The 27,151-nt window shown below is 37.6% G+C and overlaps 2 protein-coding genes across 3 annotated transcripts in view; both read right to left on the bottom strand.

Annotated features, from left to right (window-relative positions):
- Positions 1 to 526, bottom strand: part of Fnip1 (folliculin interacting protein 1) — a 115,716-nt gene extending 115,190 nt beyond the window's left edge. For both annotated transcript variants that reach the window (XM_071612117.1, XM_071612118.1), the window contains exon 1: positions 358 to 526. In XM_071612117.1, coding sequence (XP_071468218.1) covers positions 358 to 449 — 92 coding nt within the window. In that variant the 5' untranslated portion in view covers positions 450 to 526. The remainder of the gene's footprint in view (positions 1 to 357) is intronic.
- A 528-nt stretch (positions 527 to 1,054) lies between these two features.
- Meikin (meiotic kinetochore factor) overlaps positions 1,055 to 27,151 on the bottom strand; it is a 103,103-nt gene continuing 77,006 nt past the window's right edge. Inside the window, exons 12-13 of the mRNA XM_034637139.2 lie at positions 18,585 to 18,705; positions 1,055 to 1,134 (exon numbers count right to left, since the gene is read on the bottom strand). Of these exons, the coding sequence (XP_034493030.2) occupies positions 1,055 to 1,134; positions 18,585 to 18,705 (201 nt within the window). The remainder of the gene's footprint in view (positions 1,135 to 18,584; positions 18,706 to 27,151) is intronic.

Genomic DNA, 27,151 nt, shown 5'->3' with positions numbered 1-27,151 from the left:
CGGAGGACCACGGCTGAGGTCCAATCCAGCCCGCGCCCAACTCTCCTCGCGGCCAGGAAGGCGTGTGGACCCAATAGCTCAGGCCGCGGAGCTCAGCCCGAAGGGGGAGAGCCGCGCGTGGCTGCGGGCAAGAAGTAAACAAACCAACCCGAGAAAGGGGGAAGGGGCAACGACTTGGGGTGCGGTAGGGAGGTAGGACCTCCAACACACGCGTACAAGTCAGCAACTGACCCCACCCCACCACAGACCAGGACCCGACTCAGCGCGACGCTGCCGCATCGGCCTGAACACCAAAGGCCCCAACACCCATAGAACCCACAAGGCCAACGCTCCGCGCCCCCCACCCCGCAGCCCTACCTGAACGCGCAATCGGAGTCCCGGGCGTCTCGGCCGGGCGCGCCCAGCCCGTTCCTCTTACTGAAAAGCTTCTGGAACAGCGTAGGGGCCATGCTAGCCACCGCCTGGCCCGGGTCGCTCAGCTGGGTGCTTGCTAGGCCCCCGATCCTAGAGCCGCCCCGCCACCCCCATGGGCGCCTCAGTCATATGACAGAAATTAGTCACTTCAAACGGCCACGGCGCGCGGGGCGGGGCGCGAGGCAAGGCCGGCGTTCATTGGCTGGCAGTGAGCCGCATCACGTGGCGGAGCGCGGAACGGGGGGAGGCGGGGGCGGGGGGCGGAGCCGGTTCCGATAGGCTAGCTGGCGGATCCCATCACGCGGCAGCTTAGGGGGCGGGGCGTGCGCTGTGGGGAGAGGACCCCAAGGTGGTTGGAATGCGGGGAGAAAGCGCTTCAAGTTCAGATCCCCGACGAAGTTGTCAGCAACTAGGGCTACGGCGGGAACGCGCAGGATCGATGCCAGTGATTTAGGGACGAAGACGCACCCAAGATATGGGCGCTTAGGGAACCACATTCAACCGACCGTCCCCCGCCCCGACCCTGGTTTTACGACATCACACCTTTATCCGGTGGCCTGCAGAGCAGAGAAGGCGCCGTGACCTAAGCGAACCCAGGACCCTAGGCTCGCCCATAGTCAACCCGGTAGCCATGAGAGATTTAGACTGAGCGGGATTCCGCAGAGCCGGGCTTAGGGGCACTGGTGGAGGACCCTGGCAGGACTGCCGTCCCAGTCATGGCTAACAGGAAAGAAGTCCAGGGACTCTGGCAGCCGCTCTAGTTTCCTTTACAGAGTCTAGAACTCTCACTCCGGAAATTAGCCTCTGAAAAGAGAGAGTGATTGGAGTCTCCGGAGTTAGGCTATGTTTCACTAGTAACCAACAAAATCACAAGGAAAACCAACGGAGGCAAGAAACCTGTAGAAGACATCTATGTATGAATATCTAACCCCTTAGGTTAACTATTTAGAATTTTAGGAGCTTGCAACGCTTGCTCGAAGGGCCTGGGTTTGATCCCCAGCATTGAAAACAACAACAATAACATATTTGGGCAGAGTAGGGAGGAACAGTCAGATTAGAACTTCACAAAATTAAAAGTATATTTTAATGTCTTAATGTCTCGGTGTGGGGAAAGGAGGAACTATAGAACTGAAACAAATGACAGGGGAGAAAATCGCCCCCCCACAAAAAAAAAAAAAAAAAAAAAGGAGGAGTCTTATTAAACCCGGAGAGTTAAAACATCAGGGTTCAAATCGAACTAGTCTTACACATTGTTAGCACCCCATCCATTTACTTACTCCCCGCTTTGGCACAGGAATTTGGTACAGTGGGATGCAATTCCGATGGGATGCAATGTGAATGTCTGGAAATAACTGGTATGTGTTTGGAAGGCTGGATAAACATGCTTTTCTAAGAATTTCATTTAACCAAGCATATAAACCTAATTTTCTTTAAGCGTCTGATTTGCAGCTAAAATTTAAGCTATAAAAAATGGCCCTAGAGCTGGGGATGTGGCTCAAGTGGTAGCACGCTCGTCTGGCATGCGTGCGGCCCGGGTTCAATCCTCAGCACCACATACCAACAAAGATGTTGTGTCTGCCAATAACTAAAAAAATAAATAAATAAATATGTTTTTTAAAAAAATGGCCCTAACATAAAAAACTAATTGGCAAAATTTATATCTCAACGATGAATTGAGGTACAATGTTAAGATTTTTTTTTAAAGCACTAACTATAGATGATTAAGAAGTGAGTGTTGTGTTTTTATTCCACAAACATTAAGTTCTAGGCACTAGGGATCCAAAGTAAATAACAACAACAAAAAAAAAAAAAAAAAAAAACCTAACTTTCTAGGTGAGGAGACAGTAAGTAAGGTAATTTCAGATAGTGATTAGTGCTGTGAAATTAATAAGAACTACGCAGTGAAATAAGAGCTTGGAAGGCGGGGTTGGTAGCACAAGTCTATAATCCCAGTGGTTAGGGAAGCTAAAGCACAAGGATCACCAAGTTCAAAGCCAGCCTCAGCAACTTAGTGAGACCCTGTTTCAAAATTTAAAAATGAAACAGTCTGGGGATGTGGCTCCAGGAGTTCAATCCTTGCGGGGTAAGGGGAAGGGAAGGTTTTTCTGAGGTAGGGAAGTTAAAATTCATTCAAAGGTCCTCCATAGGTTGCCTAAGTTTCAAGGTAATACAGGCTCAAAATAGCAGAATTACATTGCTTATACATTTCAGATAATCCTCTGGACTCTGATGTCAAACGCTGAAAAAAATTTTAATAAGGTAAAATAAACTACATTTTTTCACAAAATGTTTGAATATGAAATGAAAATTTTATAAACAATAAATAAAGTCCATGAAGTTTTAAAAAACAAAAAATTATACATCCTATCAATGAAGCAATCATTTTGTTTTCACACTAGCACATTCCTCTAAGTGAGTGCAAGTAGAAATAGGTTAAAGCTTTCTTATATAGGGGGCAAAACAATAAGGAATAATGGCTGTCCATTGGCTGGGACAGAGAAGGGTACTTCCAGGTCTCCTTAGAAGGAAGTTTGCAAATACAACAACCTTGTGTACTTTCATCTTGGGAAAAAAACTACTTCATGGGTAATAATTGATATTAATAGTTAGGGAAAGAACATCACTGCTTCCATAAGAGTTACTTTATTTTTTTATATATATATTTATTTTTTTTTTTTAGTTTTCGGCGGAAACAACATCTTTGTTTGTATGTGGTATTGAGGATCGAACCCGGGCCGCACACATGCCAGGCAAGCATGCTACCGCTTGAGCCACATCCCCAGCCCATAAGAATTACTTTAATATTTTCTAATCATGTAATAGTTTCGTTTCTGTAGTCTCAGTCTTGGAAGGTACAGAGAGAAACAAATTCATTTAACATTCATCACATTTTCCCTATATTGCAGAATAATACTAAAACCACAGAATTCGCTGAAATGATACAAAGTTATAATAAAAAACAACTACACTTAAAATTTTATATATTTTCGAGTTCAGTATCAATGTATATTATCTCTTTTTCCCTTCTACTTAGTATATTTCACAAAGAAGCTGAGGTGTCTTGAAGTTTAAGGCATCAGCCAGGAGAAAAAAGTAAGAAAGACAAAAATTGTTGTCTACTCATTAATGTTGTTATATGAATGTGAAACAGTTGAATTACAAATAGACATAAGGCCTGCACTATCACTCAAGAACAGAAGATTTAGTCTTTCCCAATCCCCAACAGCATATGGTCTCTTCCACCTACTTCCAAGATCATCCTCCCGAAAATATAAAAGTTGGATGACTGAACCACATCACCAGCCCTTTTAATTTTTTATATTTTGAGACAGAGTCTCACTAAGTTGCTTAGGGCCTTGCTAAGTTGATGAAGCTAGCCTTGAATTTTCAATCCTGCCTCAGCCTCCCAGGTTGCTGGAATTATAGGTGTGCACCAAGGTACCCAGCAGTCAATGAATTTAAAATAGGACAAAGACATAATCCAATTTATGATTTTACTCTGGCTATTCTGTAGAAAGGAATTATAGCAGATTAAGAATGGAAGCAGAGAAACCAAATTGGTAGTCCCCTGTATCTTAAGGGAGAACTAATAGTGGCTAATGAGTTAGAGATATAATTCTAATTGGAAAGAAAAAACAAATATGATTCCTATGTTTTTGCCTTAAGCAGTTTACGCCATTTCCAGATTTTAAAAAAGAGAGAGAGAGAGAGACTAGGGAAGGGGCTGGGGTTATGGTTCAGTGATAAAAGTATTTGCCTCACATGTATGAAGCAGTAGGTTCGATCCTCTGCACCAATTAAAAATTAATTAAGTAATTAATTAACGGTATGGTGTCATTCTACAACTAAAAATATATTTTAAAAAGGACTAAGGAAAATACAGGTTTAAAAAGGAAATTTTTAATTTTCCATACTGTGCATGAAAAAATTAAATTTGTATTGTCTATTAAATATCTGATGTAGAGATTTCAAGTAGAGTATATGGAGGAAGCCAGAATTGGAAAGAGAAATTTGAGAGGCATCACTCATATATATAATTTAAAATAATGCAATGGATCATTTCCTAAATAGAATATATGTATATAGAAAACAATCAAGGACTACAACTCAAGAGGACAATACTTATAGGACTAGAAGGACCCAAAGCAGAAGAATGAGAGGGCGCAGCAGTATGATTTAAAAAAAAAAAAATTGACCCTGAAAGGATGAATGGGTTAACCATGTTGAATGCTGCTGAAAATTTAAGTGTTCATTACATTTGTCAATATGGAAATCTTGACAACAGTTTCAATGAAGTGATTAGAGCAAAAGGTATTGTGACCATCTACAACTAAAAAGAAAAAAAGTCTTTAAAAAAATATTAAATGAACTGTAGATAGGGCAAAGGGAAAAGGGGAGGGAGAGGAAGTGAGGGGGAATAGGGGTAGGAAAGTCGGTGGAATGCAATGGTCATCATTACCCTAGGTACATGTGTGAAGACACGAAGGATGTGCCTCTACTTTGCATACAACCAGAGATATGAAAAATTGTGTTCTATATGTGTAATATGAATTGTAATGCATTTTGGTGTCCTATATAATAAATTAAAATTTTTTTAAAAGGCAGAAAGGAAATGGTAATGCAAGCGTAGAAAATGTCTCTGCTGAGTTGAAGTGCAAAGAAGAAATAGGAAAAGGGAAATGTTTTTTTTTTTGTAAAGATTTTTTTTAGTTGTAGATGGATACAATACTTTTTATTTTATTTAGTTACTTATTTAATGTGGTGCTGAGAATTGAACTCAGTGCCTCACATATGCGGTGATACCAGAGAATTTAAAAAAATATTTATCCTTAAGCTTTAGGTGGATACAATATCTTTATTTTACATTTATGTGGTGCTGAGGATCGAACCCAGTGCCTTGTGCATGCTAGGCAAGCACTCTACCATTGAGCCACAACCCCAGCCCGATACCAGAGAATTTTGTATGCTAATAAAAATCATCTAACAGAGACTGAAAATTAGCTACCTACTATGTTCCAGGTTCTACGAATACAATAATTAATAATACAATAATTAACAAGACAGTCCTTGCCCTTAAGGAACAACAAATCAATAACAAATTATTGCAAATCAATAACAAGTTATTGCAAGTTATTAAAAGTTTATAAAAGAAGGTCTTTTATATAATGGCACACTTCTATGACAAACCCTCTTTTAAAAATATTTTTTAAACAGTATGCTTAATGTGTGTGTCTCAGCTGTGCAAGAATCTGGAAATACAATAAAGAAGAGATATAATTTCTGCATCCAAGGAGCTAACAGTCTAGGAAGATAAACAAAACAAGATTTACGCTAGACACGGTGGTGTATGCCTATAATCCCAGCAATCAGGAGGCTGAGGGAGGAGGATCACAGGTTCAAAGCTTTCAGCAATCTAGCAAGGCTCTAAGCAACTTAACAAGACCCTGTCTCAAAATAAAAAATAAAAAGGTTGGGGAAGTGGCTCAGTGGTTAAGATCCCCTGGGTTCAATCCCTGGTACCAAAACAACAACAACAACAACACAGCAAAAACAAACAAAAAAAAAACAAAACAGGATTTGCTAGGCAATTATAAGGCATTGTAACTATGATGTAGGAAATTTTAGAAATGTCTTGATTGCAAAAACCAAGACTGAAATCAGTTCTCATAACTAGACTTAAAGTAAACGAATAGTTACCTAGGGACTACAACACCAATGGTATCAAAAACTTAGTTTCTTTTGATTTTTGGTGCTAAGGATTGAACCCAGGGCCTTGTGCATGCTAAGCATGAGCTCTGCTGAACTCAAAGTCTAAGAATTCAGTTGCTTATCCCATCTCTAATTTCTCTGTGTAGATTCTATTCCTAGGCAGAACCTTCAACTGTGGACAAAAGATGACTTTCTTTATCCTCCAAAAGAATAAGGAAAAAGTCTATGTACCGGCATTCTAAGAAAAAGCTCTGATAATTAAACTAATAGCATAATTTTAGGTCTTGGACCCATCCCTGAAACAACCAATATGCCAACATTGGGAGGGCTAACATTAACTGACTTAACCTACTAATAGTAAAATTGATCCTAAATCATATGGCTTGAATATTTAAAATCCATACAGGATGGAGTTAGAAGGTAATGGAAAGATGTGGGAGAAGTCATCACACACGTCTATGACCAATAACCATGATAGTTAGAGACAAAAATTTGGAATCACTTTGCACAGAGGTGGTAACTAAAGCCACAGGTTTATGAAATCACACAGGGCAAGTTTGCATTGCACTAGAAGAATCCCTAGAACAGAATCCCAAGAAGTATCAAGACTGAGAGAAAAAGTAGTCTTCAGAAGAAAATGAAGAGAGTGCTAGAAATGAGATAAAAGCCTGAAAAACAATTTCAGAGACATTACTCCTTCCTGGAGGCTTTCAGAAAGTTTGCAATATCATTAGCTGGAAGAAGTTGGGCAAGAAGAAAACTGAAAAATACCTCTTAGATTAATGTCAAGAAGGTTGATGGAGCCGGCATTGTGGCACATGCCTATAATCCCAGCAATTTAGGAGGCTGAGGCAGGAGAATTGCAAGTTCAAAGCCAGCCTCAGCAACTTAGCAAGGCCCTAAGCAACTTAGCGACACCCTGTCTCAAAATAAAAAATAGACTGAGTATATATAGCTCAGTGTTCAATCCCTGGTACAAAAAAAGAGAAAGAAACCAGAAGGTTGCTAACATCCAGGTGTGGTGGTGATGCATGCCTGCAACTTGGAAGGCTGAGGCAAGAGGATCACAAGTTTGAGACCAGCCTGGAAAACTTGGTGAGAACTGTCTCAAAAGATAAAAAAGGGCTGGGGATGTAGCTCAGTGGCAGAGTACCCTTAAGGCAGCAGGGTAGAAGGTTGCTGGTAGCCTTCAGGACAGTGTCAGTGGAAAAGAAAAGTTGAAGCCAGGCTGTATGTGTGCATGTACATACATGTATGTAGGTGTGTGTTGGTGGGGGAGGGTGACAAAGCATAAAGCATAGTCTTTCCCATAAGTCTTTCTTATAGAAAACATGGACATAAGCAGGTAAAGAATGATAGCTTATCTGGATTCTTAGAAGGATTTAAGATGTAAGCTGATTAAATATTTTAAATGCAAGTTAGAAAGAAATAGCAGAGCAGGATAGGTTGAAGATAAACTAGAAACTCTGGGTATCACACACCCTTTTATTGTTTATATAAACACATAATTCTTCATGTACAATATGCTAGACGAAATCACTGAGTCACAAACAGCTTACTGTTAATAGCCTAAGACCTCTGAGGCTATTCATAATTGAACAAACCATGATGAGAGAGACCCACTCTATTTAAAATTTTAAAAATGGAAATGACAAACCTTTCATGCATTTTTGAACTGGATTTTTAAGAGAGGACATCTGAGATTATTTTTATAAATCATAATTTGAAAATATAATTTTAAATGCTTAAAAATTAAGTTTCATTTGTTATAGGCCATAATAAATGAGTACACTTAGAAAATGTGATGGAAACTGTGAAGATCCTCTCTCCAGAGAGATAAGCCCCTTCTTTATGCTTATCTAGAGAGGTTTACTTTAAGACTTCTGAGGCCTGCTCTCAGGTCTAAAGAGTACAACCTCCTAGGATTTGCCAATAGGTATCCTCTTTGGACTTCTAATGTCTGCCAGCTAGCAGGCTTCTACTTTTCCTCCTCTTAGTCATACTGAATTTATATCCTCCACCTCTAAACTTTGAGTGCCAATTCCAACTCCTTCTTCCCTATTACCCTTCCCTGTGCTATAGTCTATGAAACAAAAATACTAAAATAGTTCTACCTTCCAATCCTAGCTATATCACTTTCTTAATTATATCACGCTGTCCGCTGTCCAAGTATTTACCTGGACAGGGTGATTATATATATATATATATATATATATATTTTACACACACACACACACACCTGGACAGGCCCAATGCAAGAATCGAGTGTCTTCCCTTTCCCCTTGGTTTATAAACTCCTTGAATGCAGGGACCAAGCCCTTTATTTCATTTCTTATTCCCTTACTGCTTATCACAGTTGTGCCTGCAATCAAGAGTTGCTGACTTAATTGAGTACTAATTTATAATATAGGTCTAAACTTTATACTAGTCTGAACCGTTAATCTTCTCTTCTACATTTCCTCACAATGTTTCCATATTTCACTGCTAGATGAAATCACAGAGTCACAAACAGCTTACTGTTAATGGCCTAAAGTCTTGTCAAATCACTTACAAGAATATCTTGCTAGGACTCCTGTTTTTGAAAAATACTGTATAGATTAGTTAACCTCAATTAATTCATATATTTTATGATTTTCCTTGATACTGACAGCTTTGAAAATTTGATTCTTATTTATTTTTTATGTATAATAATATTAGTAAAATGATCAGAGTTAAAGTCTCACTAACAGTTAGTTATACCATTGTATTCTGTTCACTATGTAAGATTGCTGAAGCCTAGGAAGGCATTGTTGAGATGCCACAAACTGTGTTACCAGAATAATAATAATGGTAATCTTACAGATAGTACTAGCTAAGGAAGGTTGTTTGGGAGTAAGCTAAAATATAACTTAGTGTATGATTGGCTGTACATATTATATATTCACTGCTTCAGCAAATTTTGAGTATAGAGTTTCTTTCAGTCAGACCTGGAATTAAGTCTCTCACTCATGTGATTTCAATTAAGTTCTGTTAAAAATAGCTTGTAAAATAAGCATTTTCATTTTTAGCACTTTAACAACTTTACTACTTTTAATCCATAGGAAGGATAAACTTTAGAGAGAAAACAGTCAAAGGAAGTTACATAATTCCTTGGTGCTGGTTCTTCATAAATAGTAAATTTGTCTATTTTAGTGTACAGTCTTCAAATATCAGCTCTTTGATTCTTATTTTACAATACAAATAAAAATATTTAAGAAACATATGGGAAGAATGTTTCTTTTCTTAACTGACTAAAAGCAAACAGCAAGAACCACAATAGAATTTCTACACAGAGATATACCACAAATAATTGCAGAATTTAAAAAATTTAATTTCATATTTCAGGTAGACATTCTGCTTTTATTGACTTTGACTTCACATTCATATCTTCAAAGTAGTGAAAATTCAGCTGCAGCTATTTTATCCTGCCATTTGTTTTTATTATAATATCTAGAGAGAAAATATAACAATAGATTACTTCATTAGGAATCAAAGTGTCCAGTAGTTATTTGTAACCAATTCCTGGGGTGCAAGCTCTTGAAGTCTAGGTGGCTCTAGTTTCACCCCATCAAGCCTTAGGAAACAAATGAAAAGATCATTAACAACAACAGAAAGAATATCTAGCTCATCTCTTCCTGGGTATAATGGGGGAAGTTCTCTTTGGAGACACAAGGAGATCTACTCAATAACATTTTGGAAGAAAGCCCAATAAAGATTGCTCTCAATAGCCATCATAGGTTCTCAACCCTAATCCCTAAACTAGAAGAACTGACCCAGCTGTGCTTCTTATTTCACCCTCCTCAGCCACCACATTCTCCCATGTACCCTTCCTTTGCATTTCCCCACTCTTTTGCAATTGAACCCAGATTTTCCCCAAACATAGGACTCTAGGGCCTATTTCCCCATATCTTATATCAGGAACTCCAGAATGGAGCAGCTTTATCTATTTCCCATTGCCACTTTTACATTATGATACACTTCATCCCCTGACCTAACCGGTACATATCAATGGTTCTGAAATTTGGTTATATCTTAGAATTAAATTTTTAAAATTTGGATATTTAGGACATACTCCATACCAATTACATAAGAATCTCTGGGTAAGGGATCCAAATATCAAGACAATCAGGAAATTTTAATAGGCAGCTAAGTTGTGGACCTATTTATCTTTGCTACTCAAAGTGGGGTTCAGGGACCAGTAACATTAACATCATCCTGAATACTGTTAGAAATATTGACTCTTAAGTATCCTATTCTAAAGCTACTACACCAAAATCTCCATCTTAAGATCTTCCAGTGAATCACAAGTCAGTTAAAATTGAAAGAAGAAAAGTAAAAAGAAAAAAGAACTATTTCAAAAAAACAAAACTAAATAAAAATTTAAAAAAACTTTTAAAAAGTTGGACTCTGCTACCCTTTGCTCCTTCTAGTTATTTTTAATAACATCAGACACTGTCTATTCACTTATTAAAGGCTTTGTTCATAGTCATCGTCTCCATACCAGTTTCTGGGTTACTTATCAATGAGTAATCAGCTCACCCAACATTTTAGTCTCACCTCCTTTTCACCTTCCCAAACTTTACTTATATAACCAAGGCTATGAACTTTATTCTCTCCTGTCATAATCTAGAATGCATCATTTCTGAAACTTTACAATACTAGAGACCTGGGGATCATCTTTTAATTATCCTTCTTCCTCACTACCCCACTTCAGTGCCTAAGTCACTAAGCCCTGTTATTTGTATGAACATTTTTTTTAAGTTTAGATTGTTTCTCAAACTTCAACTCCTGAATAAGGTTGCTGAAGCAATGACCTGAAAATGTGCATTATTTATATATTCCTTATGTGATCTGAGTACTACCCTTTGAAATATGCTATCTCAGATTTTTATTTTCTCAACTTTGTTCATAAAAATCTTTGTAAAATTTTCACCTGGACTTTCTATTTCCTGATCATTTCTTTCTAAATCACCTCCACATTTCTTGCCATAATAATCAAATAAAAACGTAAATTTGACCAAGATAAAAAGAAAAAATCAACATGGCATAGAGCATTCTCCATTATCTGCCCCCTGATTTCTACTCAAGACTCATTTCTCAGAAAGTACAGTGTCCACCTGGGCCAAACATAACTAATTTCCACCTTTTATCTGAGGATGCTTTAAGTCACCATTCCTTTTTTTCTTCTCATTGGTCCTTCTTCCAAGAAGGCCTATGCTCAGGATGTCCCTGTGGTCCTCAGCTCATCTTTTTTTTTTAATATTTTTTATTTTTTAGTTCTTGGCAGACACAACATCTTTGTTTGTATGTGGTGCTGAGGATCGAACCCGGGCCGCACGCATGCCAGGCAAGCGCGCTATCGCTTGAGCCACATCCCCAGCCCCTCAGCTCATCTTCTAGAGGATTTCTCATCTTTCATGTGTATCCCAGCAGAGTCCATATATATCTCTATTAAAGCACATATACTTCATTGGACTTGTTTAAACATCTGTTTCCTCAATAGAATTATAAAGTTTCTGAAGAGAATAACTATATAATTAATTCAAAATGGCCAACAAGTAAATGCATCTAGTTCAGGATTAATAAATGTTAGCTGAATGAATGAACCAACTACAGAACTTCATCTTTTCATTCATTAGCTACCTAACAATAAAACAACAGGCTTAAAAGCCTCCATCAATGATGTCAAACTAGTTGGATTTCCTTTCCTCCAAGGAACTAACTAGCACATTTTATTGTATTTGTACTAGATCAAGGTTCTATGTCAAACTATACACACTTACCTGATGTAGTCTTTATATGAGATAGCATAACCAAATTTGCCATGAAGTACAATAACCACTCAACATATTTTAAGCTTTTAACTATCCAATAAAAGCCAAGGAACAGTTTTCAAAAGAGAAAGTATGATAGATTTGAAGAATCAACCTCACCAATAGAAGCAAATCATAATTATTGAAAAATTAGTGGTTATTATATTTTAAATAGACTATCTCTAATCCTCACAACAATTCTATAAGAACTCCCACTGTATTAATTTAACAGGTAGCAAGCTAAAATTCAAAATATTTCAGTAATTTGCTCATGTTATAGAGCTACGATTTAAATTAGGGACACCCTATTAAGTGATTTCTACTACTATCTCCCAGATATTTGACTGGAACTATTCTCACTTCATTTGTCCTGTTCCTGTGTGATTATTTCTGTCTGCTATTATTATCTAAAAGTCAACCTTCTATCTAAAAGTACATGTTTCTAGTTAAAGGATAAAGGTGTCCTCCCCTGGGTTCCTATAGTATCTAATTCTGATTTTTGCCATCCAATTACTGGCAGGCTCAGAATTTGGGCAAATAACTTATCAACTTGGTCATTTTGTTATGTAGAATGAACAAAACAGAGTAGATAATTATTATAATTAATAGTTCTCAAATTTTAATAACTATTTGAATCACTTTGAGTTCCACATATTTTAGAATCCTGTACCTTATCTTTAGAGATTGCAGTTTATCAAGTCTGCAATTCTCGATACAGGTAGTCAGAGGACCGCACACTGAGATATCTAGTATTGGGTTGATTATATTTGACATTTTCTAAGGCCTCTTCTATCTGGCTGTCACCATTCTCATACTCCTTCTTACCACACCACCTCCTCTATCACCTCTCTTTTGTTTTACTCTCACCATTTTTTTTCTTTAATCAGCACAATGTCAGCCATTAATGAATAAGTGGCATACTGAACAGGGTCCTAGACCATCACAAGTGAGCTGCAGTCCTGATTAGATTACTGCCAAACTAGCTAAAACTTTAAATGCCAGTACTAAAAATAGGCCATTGCATATTTAAAATAACAGGATCACAAGGTAGCTTGGGGCTTTGCTATTTTTACTAAAGGAAAGGCACAAACAAGTGGTCAAAGGTTGAAAGGGAATTACTTAAGCGAGGAGGCTGCTGTTACAGAGAAAGCCTAGAGAGAAGCCAAGGAATGGCAGCATTACTTCAACATTCTTCAGGGGGGTCTCTATGTGAATTACATTAAAAACTTTGATTGGAACACTCTAAAGAACCTCCCAGATCCTTTTTGGTATTGATTTTTTACATAATTATACCAAGAATACTGACAATATCTGATGTCATAAATAAATATGACAGGCCAAAAAGATGAAATTTAAAGTTTTCTACTTTTAACTTTTATTAACATATTACATCTATAAAAAAGTACACATATGTGTACTATTAAAGGATTTTCACAAATGTTACACATCTATATAACCAGCACCCAGATAATGAAACAGAACATTACCAACACCCTGGAATCCCCCCCTAATAATTTCTTCCAGTTAATACTCTCACTTCAACCACTATCCTGGTTTCTGTTATAGTTTAGTTTTGCCTTGTTTACACTACATAAATATAAATAATATTAAATGCACTCTTACTGTGACTGGCATCTTATATAAAATTCATATGAGTCAACATTTAACAGATGCATTTAACAGTTTATTGTTGATTCTCATTGCTATATAGCATTCCAATATATGAATATACAGTTTATCCATTTTACTTGATGTACTTGTAGATAGTTTTCAGATCGGGACTATCATGCATAGTGAACATTCTAGTATATACCTGTTGTTGAACATATGTACACATTATTTCTAGGTATATTCCTAGAAATAGAATTGCCAGGTCACTGAGGGGCAGTATTCCCTCTCAGCGAAATTTCTAGGGGTCTGTGGTATAAGAGATACCTTCTACAGTAAAGGATAAATTCTTTTTTAAAAAAAAACTTTATTTATTTTTTTAATGTGGTGCTGAGGATTGAACCTAGTGCCTCACACATGTTAGGCAAGCACTCTTACCACTGAACCACAACCCCAGCCCAAGGATATGTTCTTGCATCTGGCCCTTCCTAAAATCAAAAAAGAGGCATAATACCTAGTTGGTTTTATAGATTTTGGAGCCAACAGCTATCTCATTTGAGTGTGCTACTTCAGCCCATTTACTAAGTGACCTGAAAAGCTGCTAGATTTCACAGGAGGCTCAGGACAAGAGAAGGTTCCACAACTGGTCCAGACTGTTGTTTAAGACTCTGGCACTTGCACTATATGGTCCAACAGATCCAATGATGCTTGAAGTGTCTGTGACAGATAGAGATGTTATTTGGAGCCTTTGTCAGGTCTCTATAGTTGAGTCACATCTATAGAGTGTGGATTCTAAGGATTTTGGAATAAAGTCCTGCCATCCTAAATGGGTAACTACTCTCCTTTTGAGAAACAGTGTTTGACATATTAGTTGGCCTTAACCACGGGCCAACAAGTTACCATGTGACTACTATGTGCTATCTGACCCTCTAAGCCCTAAAGTTGGTGTGAAGATCAGGACTTTGTTATCAAATGAAGGTGATATATATATATAAAAAACATTGGGGTTAAACATGTACTGAAGGCACAAGTAAGTTATGTGAAAAAGTAGCCTAAAGTGCCCAAGCCTGTGCTTTAGCTAGGTTACCTTCTCGCTCCCAGCCTGAACTTATGCTGACATGGGGAGTTCTCTAGGATCAGTTAACTAAGGAAGACAAAGCTCAGGTTTGGTTTACAGGTTTTTCTGCCCATCTCTGGGACATATCTCAAAGAAACTGGAGAAGAAAAATTCTCCCAGTGGTTAGAACATTGAGTAGTACATCTGGTTATTTGCTTTGCTGGAAGGAGAAATGGCCAGATGTTAGGTTATATATTCATTTCAGAAATAGTAACCTATGGTTTGGTTGGATGACCAGGAGTTTGGAAGAAGCATGTCTGGAAAATTAGTGACAAGAACATTTGAGAAGAGGCACTGGATAAACCTCTCTGAATGTTCAAAAAAAAGTAAAGATAACTATGTTCCATACAGATGCACACCAAAAGGTGACCTCAGCAGAAGAGGGTTTAAAGAATCAAGTGGTTAGGATAGCCAGTTCTTGGGCTGCAGTTGTGGCTCAATGGTAGAGTGCTTGTCTTGAATGTGTGAGGCACTGGGTTCAATTCTCAGTACCACATATAAATAAAAAAATAAAGGTCCATCAACAACTAAAATAAATAAATAAAATTTAAAAAATAAAAAAAAAGGATAGCCAGTTCTTTTGTCTACCAGTCTCTTTCCCCAGCAACTTCTGTCAGAATAAGGATAGTGAAAGAGGCTGACTGAGATTTTCTCTGCTTCACAGCACATAAACTAAGTGGCCATGGTGGCAGGGATGGAAATTTTTTATAGGGCCTACAACACAGACTTCCATTTACCAAGGTCAACCTGGGTACAGTCACTACTCAGTGCCCAATCTGACAGCAGCAGAGACCAACAATGAGTTCCTAATATGGCACTATTTCTTAGAGTGATCAGTCAGTAAACTGGTATCAGGTTGATTATATTTGATAATTTCTATCATGGAAGGGGAAATATTTTGTTTTTACTGAAATAAACACTCCGGATATGGATCCCTCCCACCCCAACAATGCTTCTACCAAAACTACCGCCATGAATTTATGGAATGCCTTACCCACTCTTAGGGTATTACATACAATATTGATTCTGACCAATGAACTACACAGCAAAAGAAGTAAAGAAATTGGTCAATGTTCATGGAATTATCTAGTCCTACTATGTTCCTGAACATGCTAAAGCAGCTAGCCTGATAAGAGCTGTGGAATGGCCTTTCAAAGGTTTATTAATAGCACAGTTAGGTAGCAATAACTTGGAAGACTGGGGCAAAGTTCTCCAAGGGCTGTATTTTCTCATATGGTACACTTTCTCCCATAGCCAGGAATAAAGGAATGGACATAAAAGTGGTACCACTCATTATTACTCCTGATGACCACTAGAAAAACTTTCTTTCTGTTTCTGTGACTTTATACTTTTCTGGCTTAAAGGTCTTAGTTTCAAAGGGAAAATCCTTTCACCAGGAGACATAGAACTGAAAGTTAAAGACATCCACCAGCCACTTTAGGCTGATAGTCAACAGGCCAATATGGGATTTATACAATTGTATGGGGTGATTGATCTGGACCACTATGGGAAAATTTGATTACTACCTCACAATGGCAATAAGAAAGAACATGTCTGGAATACAGGAGATCCTTCAGAGTGTCTCTTAAGATTACCATGCTCTGTGGTTAAGATTAATCCAATGTAGGCAGGACAACTAATGTCCCAGACCCATCAAGAATGAAGGACCATAAAGCCCAATCACCTGAAGGCAGTGGGAATATGGAATGGGTAGTGGGATAAATTAGTTAATACCAATTATAATCACATGACTAGTTAAGCAAATATGTTTGTTTTCTTTTTCCTCTTACCATCTTAACATATAACATAAATATATTACCAATAACTTTTAATCACAGTTTTAAAATCATAGGATAGTATAGGATTATCAAAGAGAAGAGTAAACATCACCCAGTGACTTTGGATTCTCTTCTGGGGAAAGGATTATGTAAGGCAGCTGTATCATGTTAGGCAGAAGTATGAGTAAAGTCTTTGTTACTAAAAATTGAGTATGGTTAAGATGTATATGAATGCATATTTGACAAGGGTTGAATTGTAATGGTTACTTGTATAAGACAACTTGGCTAGGCTATTTTACACAACTATTCAATAAAATACTAATTTAAATATTGCTATGAAGTTATGTTATAGATATGGTTAGCATCTATAATATTGATAATGTGGGTAGACCTCATCCAATCAGCTTAAAGGCCTTAAGAGCAAAAGCAAAACTGAGGTTCTTCTGTAAAAGAAATCTGCTTAAAGAATATACCATCAGTTTCTGGAGGAGTTCCAATCTGCCAGCCTATCCTATAATTTTCAGGTTTGTCCAGATAAACCCCATAACCATGTAAGTCAATTCTTTAAAATAAATTTCTTTATATAAACATGTACATTTCTATGTGTATGTATGTATGTATGTGTATGTATATGTATATATATATATATATATATATATATATATATATATATATATACATACATACATACATAGGTGTGTGTGTGTGTGTGTGTGTGTGTTGAGAGTCAGAACAGAACAAAAATTCAGAAGAAAGGCAAATTCACTCTCTTACACAGGTGGGATCCCCATCTATTCCTGGCCTCAGATACCAGAACTCTACATTGACAGACTTTGGGATTTGTACCTGCAGCCCTCAGCTTTTCATGTCTATGGCTGAGAGTTATACCATTGATTCCCTTGGCTGGCAGAACTTCAGACTTTGACTCAGCTACACCACTGGCTTCCCTGATTTTCCAGCTTGCAGATGGCATGTTATAGGGCTTTGTAGCTCTCAAAAGCATGTAAAACAATTCCCATAAATATCCCCTCCTATATACCTATATATTTCTCTATGTATCTATTTCTGTATCTTTCATTACTTCTATCTATCTACTTACCTAACTCCTATTAGTTGTGTTTTTTTTTTGAGAACCCTAACTAATACAAGTGTATTAAGGGTTCAATTAAGTATCCAAGGAACTTATTAAAAAAGAGAGGTCTCCACTGGGCACAGTGGTGCATGCCTGTAATCCCAGTGACTCAGGAGGCTGAGAGAGGAGGATTGCAAGTTCAAACCCAGCCTCAGCAAGTTAGTGAGGTCCTAGGCAACTCAGTGAGACCCTGTCTCTAATAAAATATAAAAAAGGGCTAGGGATGCAACTCAGTAGGTAAGTACCCCGGGTTTGATCCCTGGTACCGAGAGAGAGAGAGAGAGAGAAAGCGATCTCTGTGGACTTAGAAAATGCTCAAAGCAGGTACCGTGGAGGAAATGAGGACAAAAATAAAGAGTGGACAGCCTGGATGAATTGAAGTTCTACATAATACATTAAATTTCAGTTGCTTCACTGGCTGCTTGCTCACAAAAGTTTCCAAAGTTCCACTGAGTAGACACATTCAGGAGAATACAACAAACAAACAAACTAATTTGAAGTTTAAATGCTGCGAAGGATTGAATTCCTCTTCACCAATTGGTAGATCTTAAACAAACTGCAAACACTTTTAGTCTCAGAGTCTTAAATAGGATAACAGTACATATCCTATCAAACCTGAAATAGTGAAAAATAAATGAGATGATAAAGTTCTTAGCATAGTGCCTTTCACAGAGGAAATAGTCAACCAATGTTAGGTGAATGTAAAAACTTTTTCATATGCTACTAAAATGAAACCCAAACAACATGAAATTCCAAATTGTTACAAGAGGAAGTGGCCTAGATAAGTCAATGACATAAGCTAACTTTTTTAAATGTTAAATTATTTGCCTTTAAAAAATATTTTAATCAAGTACCTGACCAGACTTTTATAATTTTACCATTTGCCTTTTGTTTAAGAACATTCTGATTACAATTTATTACCAATGAAAAAACAATGAAAAAAATTTTTATGTAATCCAGATTATTATATATGCTTTGCATTCAAAGTACAGTACCTTGAGTAATATCTTTAGGAGGAGAATGTTTCTTATTTACAGTATCACCTTTATTTTTCAATTGTCTAGTTCCTGGTGATGCCCTAATAATACAACAAATTTCTGATGTATCTGAAGGAATCTGAAAAGAAAAAAAACAGTTATTACATAATTCATCCAGGTACCATTCTTTTATGTTACTTTATTTCAAATACAAATAGTCTCAATATCCATATTCCATAGATATTAATAATAGCAAGCATTTATTTAGTGTTTACTCCAGACACTAATTGTTTCAAAAATATTTGCTCACTTAATACAAGACCTTAGCAAGACAGATTGTTATTCCTTTTTTTTTTCTACCAACACCTTTTATTTCTAAGAAGTGAGATAAAATACTACAGATAGAAAAATATTAATAGAATTTCTAGTATTTATAATGAGTTCTAGAGAAGATGTAAAGTGGTTTCCTAGAGAATGTCATGTACCAAGCTTTTTTTTTCTTTTTTTTTTTAATTTTTTATTATTGGCTGTTCAAAACATTACATAGTTCTTGATATATCATATTTCACACTTTGATTCAAGTGGGTTATGAGCTCCCATTTTTACCCCATATACAGATTGCAGAATTACATCAGTTACACATCCATTGATTTACATATTGCCATACTAGTGTCTGTTGTGTTCTGCTGCCTTTCCTATCCTCTACTATCCCCCCTCCCCTCCCCTCCCCTCCCCTCTTCTCTCTCTGCCCCCTCTACTGACATTCATTTGTCCCCCTTGTATTATTTTTCCCTTTCCCCTCACTTCCTCTTGTATGTACTTTTGTATAACTCTGAGGGACCTTCCATTTCCATGCAATTTCCCTTCTCTCTCCCTTTCCCTCCCACCTCTCATCCCTGTTTAATGTTAATCTTCTTCTCGTGCTCTTCGATCCTACTCTGTTCTTAGTTACTCTCCTTATATCAAAGAAGACATTTGGCATTTGTTTTTTAGGGATTGGCTAGCTTCACTTAGCATAATCTGCTCTAGTGCCATCCATTTCCCTGTAAATTCTATGATTTTGTCATTTTTTAATGCAGAGTAATACTCCATTGTGTATAAATGCCACATTTTTTTTATCCATTCATCTATTGAAGGGCATCTAGGTTGGTTCCACAGTCTTGCTATTGTGAATTGTGCTGCTATGAACATCGATGTAGCAGTGTCCCTATAGCATGCTCTTTTTAGGTCTTTAGAGAATAGCCCGATAAGGGGAATAGCTGGGTCAAATGGTGGCTCCATTCCCAGCTTTCCAAGAAATCTCCATACTGCTTTCCAAATTGGCTGCACCAATTTGCAGTCCCACCAGCAGTGTACAAGTGTACCCTTTTCCCCGCATCCTCGCCAGCACTTGCTGTTGTTTGACTTCATAATGGCTGCCAATCTAACTAGAGTGAGATGGTATCTTAGGGTGGTTTTGATTTGCATTTCTCTGACTGCTAGAGATGGTGAGCATTTTTTCATGTACTTGTTGATTGATTGTATGTCCTCCTCTGAGAAGTGTCTGTTCAGGTCCTTGGCCCATTTGTTGATTGGGTTGTTTGTTCTCTTATTGTCTAATTTTTTGAGTTCTTTGTATACTCTGGATATTAGGGCTCTATCTGAAGTGTGAGGAGTAAAGATTTGTTCCCAGGATGTAGGCTCTCTATTTACCTCTCTTATTGTTTCTTTTGCTGAGAAAAAACTTTTTAGTTTGAGTAAGTCCCATTTGTTGATTCTAGTTATTAACTTTTGTGCTATGGGTGTCCTATTGAGGAATTTGGAGCCCGACCCCACAGTATGTAGATCGTAGCCAAATTTTTCTTCTATCAGACGCCGTGTCTCTGATTTGATATCAAGCTCCTTGACCCATTTTGAATTAACTTTTGTGCATGGCGAGAGAAAGGGATTCAGTTTCATTTTGTTGCATATGGATTTCCAGTTTTCCCAGCACCATTTGTTGAAGATGCTATCCTTCCTCCATTGCATGCTTTTAGCCCCTTTATCAAATATAAGGTAGTTGTAGTTTTGTGGATTGGTTTCTGTGTCCTCTATTCTGTACCATTGGTCCACCCGCCTGTTTTGGTACCAGTACCATGCTGTTTTTGTTACTATTGCTCTGTAGTATAGTTTGAAGTCTGGTATCGCTATACCGCCTGATTCACACTTCCTGCTTAGAGTTGTTTTTGCTATTCTGGGTCGTTTATTTTTCCATATGAATTTCATGATTGCTTTCTCTATTTCTACAAGAAATGCCGTTGGGATTTTGATTGGCATTGCATTAAACCTATAGAGAACTTTTGGTAATATCGCCATTTTGATGATGTTAGTTCTGCCTATCCATGAACAGGGTATATTTTTCCATCTTCTAAGATCTTCTTCTATTTCTCTCTTTAGGGTTCTGTAGTTTTCATTGTATAGGTCTTTCACCTCTTTTGTTAGGTTGATTCCCAAGTATTTTATTTTTTTTGAAGATATTGTGAATGGAGTGGTTGTCCTCATTTCCATTTCAGAGGATTTGTCGCTGATATACAGGAATGCCTTTGATTTATGCGTGTTGATTTTATATCCTGCCACTTTGCTGAATTCATTTATTAGCTCTAATAGTTTCTTTGTAGACCCTTTTGGGTCTGCTAGGTATAGAATCATGTCATCTGCAAATAGTGATAATTTAAGTTCTTCTTTTCCTATTTTGATGCCTTTAATTTCTTTCATCTGTCTAATTGCTCTGGCCAGTGTTTCAAGAACTATGTTGAACAGAAGTGGTGAGAGAGGGCATCCCTGTCTTGTTCCAGATTTTAGAGGGAATGCCTTCAATTTTTCTCCATTCAGAATGATGCTAGCCTGAGGCTTAGCATAGATTGCTTTTACAATATTGAGGTATGTTCCTGTTATCCCTAGTTTTTCTAGAGTTTTGAACATAAAGGGATGCTGTACTTTGTCGAATGCTTTTTCAGCATCTATCGAGATGATCATATGGTTCTTATTTTTAAGTCTATTGATGTGGTGAATAACATTTATTGATTTCCGTATATTGAACCAGCCTTGCATCCCAGGGATGAATCCTACTTGATCAAGGTGCACAATTTTTTTGATATGTTTTTGTATCCGATTCGCCAGAATTTTATTGAGGATTTTTGCATCTAGGTTCATTAGAGATATTGGTCTGTAGTTTTCTTTCTTTGAAGTGTCTTTGTCTGGTTTAGGTATCAGGGTGATGTTGGCCTCGTAGAATGAATTTGGAAGTTCTCCCTCTTTTTCTATTTCCTGAAGTAGCTTGAAAAGTATTGGTATTAGTTCCTCTTTAAAGGTTTTGTAAAACTCTGCTGTATACCCATCCGGTCCTGGGCTTTTCTTAGTTGGTAGTCTTTTGATGGTTTCTTCTATTTCCTCAATTGATATTGGTCTGTTTAGGTTGTCTATATCCTCCTGACTCAATCTGGGCAGATCATATGACTTAAGAAATTTATCGATGCCTTCACTATCTTCTAATTTATTGGAGTATAAGGATTCAAAATAATTTTTGATTATCTTCTGTATATCTGAAGTGTCTGTTGTGATATTGCCTTTTTCATCCCGTATGCTAGTAATTTGAGTTCTCTCTCTTCTTCTCTTCGCTAGCATGGCTAAGGGTCTGTCGATTTTGTTTATTTTTTCAAAGAACCAACTTTTAGTTTTGTCAATTTTTTCAATTGTTTCTTTTGTTTCGATTTCATTAATTTCAGCTCTGATTTTAATTATTTCTTGCCTTCTACTTCTTTTGCTGTTGTTTTGCTCTTCTTTTTCTAGGATTTTGAGATGAAGTATGAGATCATTTATTTGTTGGTTTTTTCTTTTTTTAAGGAATGAACTCCAAGCAATGTATCAATTCTTAGGAATAATTAACTTTCTAAAATTGAAGAAGAAACAGAGATTTGATAGAACACTACAGAGAAATTAAATATAGGATTACAAATCTTCCCATAAATAAAACACCAGGCCCAGATAGACATGTTCTAATAAACTTTAAATTATAGATAATTTTGAACTTACATAGATTTTTCTTAAGAATAGAAATAGACAATTTCTATAAACCCAATACCTCTTCATTCCATAAACCCAATACCTTTAATCCTAAAACCAGACAAGAAAATCGCTGGGAATAATCATTTAGAAACATAGATAGAAAAATTTTGAGCAAGATAATAATTAACTAAATCTACTAATTATATCTTCCTACCTAGTAGGTAGATATCATGACCAACACTAAAAAATCACCAGGCATGGTAGTGCACATTTATAACCCAGCTGTTCAGGAAGCTGAGGAAGAAGGATTACAAGTTCAAGGCCAGCATGGGCAATTTAGCAAAACCCGATCTCAAAATAAAAAAGGGCTGAGGATGTAGTTCTATGGTGGAGTGACCCTGGGTTTACTTCCCGGTATTGCAAATTTTTTAATCAGCTAATTTATTTCAGCACATTAATAGGTTAAAAGATGAAAAGTAATTTTAATTATCTTAATAGATATAGAAAAGCATTTAATTTAAAAAATCATATTTTTTCTATGATTTTTCACTTCATAGAAAACTAGAAAAATAGGGAAAGTTCTTAATCTAGTAAAGGTGGGAGATAACAATGCACTCCTTGACCTTGCCATTCAGTGAGGCCAATGTGACTATTCTTCTGAGTAAGTAATGAATGTCATTCCCAGGCAGGAATATTTAATTACCAAGGTAAAAAGGCCTTTCAGAACTAGCTAGCTTGCTTGCTTTTTCCTTTTTCTTTCCCTTTCTCTCTTGGCAATATTTAAGATTGAACCCAGGAGCACTCTACCACTGAGCAACATTTGTAGCCCCTCCAGCCACCGCCCCTCCCCCCCCCATTTACTTACTAACTTACTTATTTATTTTGAGAAACAAGGTCTCACTAAGCTGCTGAGGATGGCTTTGAATTTGTGATTCTCATCCCTCAGCCTCCCGAGTAGGAGTGGTTTACAAAATGATTTCTGGTAACATTCAAAATGGTAGCTATTCTGTCAGATACAGCAAGTTGGGGTCTTAGTCCACTCAATGGAAGGACAGTATAAGAAAGAAATTCTGTTGGTTTCGACACTAAAAATTTTCAAGTTGTTTACTACCATACCTTAATGTAAGTTGTAATTTGCAAAAACTTTAATCTTAATGGTGAAACTTTGTAAATAATTTCACTTATGATCCCAAATAAGAACTATTTTACACTAGAGGTCCCATCCAGGACAATAATGCACAAATCTCATGGAAGAAAGAAACTTGCCATTATTTATAGATGATATGACTGTCTACACAGAAAATCCAAAGGAATATACAGACAAATATTAGCAATATTGAAAAGTAACAGGGTTGCTGGCTATGCACAAATACATACAAATTGATTTTATCTCTACCCCATAACAAACACTTAGAAAATAGAGTTTATAAAAAGGAATAATTTACAAAAGCATCAAATAATATAAAGTTCCTTGAAATATACCTAACAAAAATTTTAAGATCATTCTAGTTAAAATGATAGAACTCTATTGAAAAATATTAATAAATACCCAAACAAATGAGGATATATATATATATATATATATATATATATATATATATATATATACACACACACACACACACCATGTTCACAGATTTAGTAATTATGTTAAATTTGAAAAATAAAAAGTGAACTAGAGGAATCAATGACACAAGCCTCAAGATAGTAGTTACTTATTGGATAGGATAAATGTAATCATGGTGAAGTTCTTTGGATTTTTTAGGGGGGTTATTTGTAATGTACTGTTAAATGGTCTAAGTGGTAGGCATAAAGGTGTTCATCTATTTTTTTTTTTAAACTATGAAAATTCTCTTTTGTATGAATGCTATACTTATATAAATAGAAAGCCATCAGATTCTAAGTTCTTCTTTCTTGCAGTGGTTCCATCTCAAGCAAAAGACTACAGGATTTTTCTCAGGGAAGGGTATATAACAGATCATTTCCTCTCTGAAGAACTTCCAGCAGTTGAAGGTGGAGGTTTCATGAAAAAATAGTTGGATTAAGTGAAACTGTATGTTTATTGGACACTGAGACTCCCAGCCCTAAGAGACCTTTATCCTCCAGGCAAGGGACTAAAACATTCTGCTCTCAACAGTCCAAAGATCTAATGTTGCTAACAAGAGTAAAAGTTTCAGCCTTATTATTCCACAGTGAATCTAACAGTTGACAAGCCCTACTAATTATCTAGACTGTCCAGTCAGCCTTTTACATCCATAATCTTAAATATGAATATGTTATATATATAACATATTTATAAGTACTATTACATATATATTCATATAAGTTTTATATATATATATATATATATATATATATATATATATATATGATATTTGGAATGAAAATAAAATTCATATAATGGAGAAAATATATGTGAGAAGAAAGGTGGGGAAGAATAAGAAGAAAAAAGAGGAGAAAGAGAAGAAGGAAATGGAGGAAGAAGTGGGTAAGGGAAGAAAGAAGGGAAAGAAGGGTGAAAGGAAGAATAGATCTTGGAGGAAACAGATACTACTCTAGCAAAGAAAAGAGCAAGATTAACTGTATTAACATTAGAAGATACAGTTACATTAAGATAACCAGAAAACAAACAAAAGAACAAAAAGAAGATAAAAGAACAAGAAGCACAATATCCAAATAATAGGTGATGAAAGGAGTGAACACAGGAGTAGAAGAGGGAGAGGAAAAGAAATTATTGATGAAAAAATATCATCAGGGGCAGGAAGATGGTAAAATAGAGGAGGTCCTGTTTCTGGCTCCTCTGTGGATGAAACCAAGAAAGCAGACAGGCAGTTTCTCCACAAGGTCTCCCCTAGACGGAACACAACATCTCAGAGAGTGTGAGAAGACCCCTATACAGTGGATTCTCGCAGAAATCACCAGCACTGCAACCACCCATGCAGAATATCAGAGCCTCTGGGCTCCAATAAGTCTCCAGACTCTGGACCCAAAGCCTGCAGTTCTAGTTCACCCATGGCTCACAAGCAGCTTAGCAGAACTACCTATCAGCACCTCTGCAGAACTCCAGACTGCGCTCCGCTCCCACATAGATCACTCAACTGCTATATATCCACAGCACAAGGCCATCGCCCAGCTCCCCCCACCCCACCAGACACCCTGGCACTGGAAGCAGACCAACTGCATCTTGGAAAACCTTCCTCGACATTTTTTGGTAGGTGTGGCTACAGATCAGATCGCCATCTGAGCAGGTACCTGATTTCCAATTCTTCCCCCTCCCCAACAGCATTAACTCGGCACAGTGACCACCCAACACAAAAACAGCTCAGCTGGGAAGGAGTACAGTGTGAACAGGGCAGCGTCCACTTGGTATGAATCTGGGGATGAGAGGTCGCACAGTTGGATCCTGATAAGTAAAAGAGGGGAGGGGACTAAAGTCTGGAGCATAACAGAGAGCTTAGGATCTGGGAAATCTCCAGACAAGAGAGGGAGATGATACCAGGGGCTCAAGTCAGACTAGTGGTCACAAAAAAAGACCCGAGAGGTGCTATTTCCCTGCTGGGACTGCTGGGTGGCACACCCCACTTCCAGACACTCCACAACAGGTCTAGTCTTCTCACCCTGGTTACCTACACCATCCTGAGGGCAGAGTCACCAGCTTAAAACAGACAACTCCACCTACTGGATGAGAAGAGAAGCAGGAAAGAAACGAGAATTTTTTTTCTCTTTTTCTTCCTCTTCAATCCTTCTATCCTCTGGCCCTCACATCCTCAACATGTGTAAAACCAAGAACTTTGCATGAAATAGGACTCAGAGGACTGAGTCATCTGAATAATATAATATAGAGGAATTGCATAAGCCCTTTTAATTTTCTTTTTCTGCCGCAGTCTGGCTGGGCACAATCAGGAGCCACTTGTCAAAAGAAACTAACTTTATTTTTAGAACCAAACACGCCAAACAAAACAGCCTCTCAGGAAAAACCCTCAGAGCCTCAACTGCCACCACCGGCTTTCCACAAGCCTGTCTCTCCCCCACAAGCTTCTCCCCACCTCCCACAATCCTCCTGCTCTTGAGGCCGATTGGCTGGGTCACGTGGGCGGAGCCAAAAAAGTCCCCAAATGAGCAGCTCCGTGGTCTGAAAGGGCAGGGAAACAGTCCAATGAGCATCACCGCAGAGGAGCCAATCAGCTAGATGTTGCTGGGGCCGAGGAGCCAATCAGCTAGATGTTGCTGGGGCCGCTGTGAGCCAATCATCAGCCGGCAGCTGGAAGTTTGCTGGGGCCCCTTCGGCTGTGGCTCTCAACATCTCCCCCTCTCTGTTTAAACAACAAGCATGTGGCTTAGGGACCGTGCCTGTTAGGCAGTCCAATTCAACATACGGTCCTTACCCGTCATCGGATGAACTGACCTCTAGGCGTCAGCCTCCTGTCTTAGGTTGGTACCACTGCAATTGGATCATACCCGTCACTGACTACCGGTCCAGCATACAGCTATACTTGTGGATAGGCCTTTGCACCAGTGGGGGGGTGAGGTTCTTTGCCTCACCTCTGTTGGCCCCCAAATTT

Source organism: Marmota flaviventris, chromosome 5 (assembly GCF_047511675.1).
Source record: "Marmota flaviventris isolate mMarFla1 chromosome 5, mMarFla1.hap1, whole genome shotgun sequence".
NCBI lineage: Eukaryota > Metazoa > Chordata > Mammalia > Rodentia > Sciuridae > Marmota > Marmota flaviventris.
The sequence above is the reverse complement of the archived record's forward strand: the minus strand, read 5'-3'. Positions and strand labels throughout refer to the sequence as shown.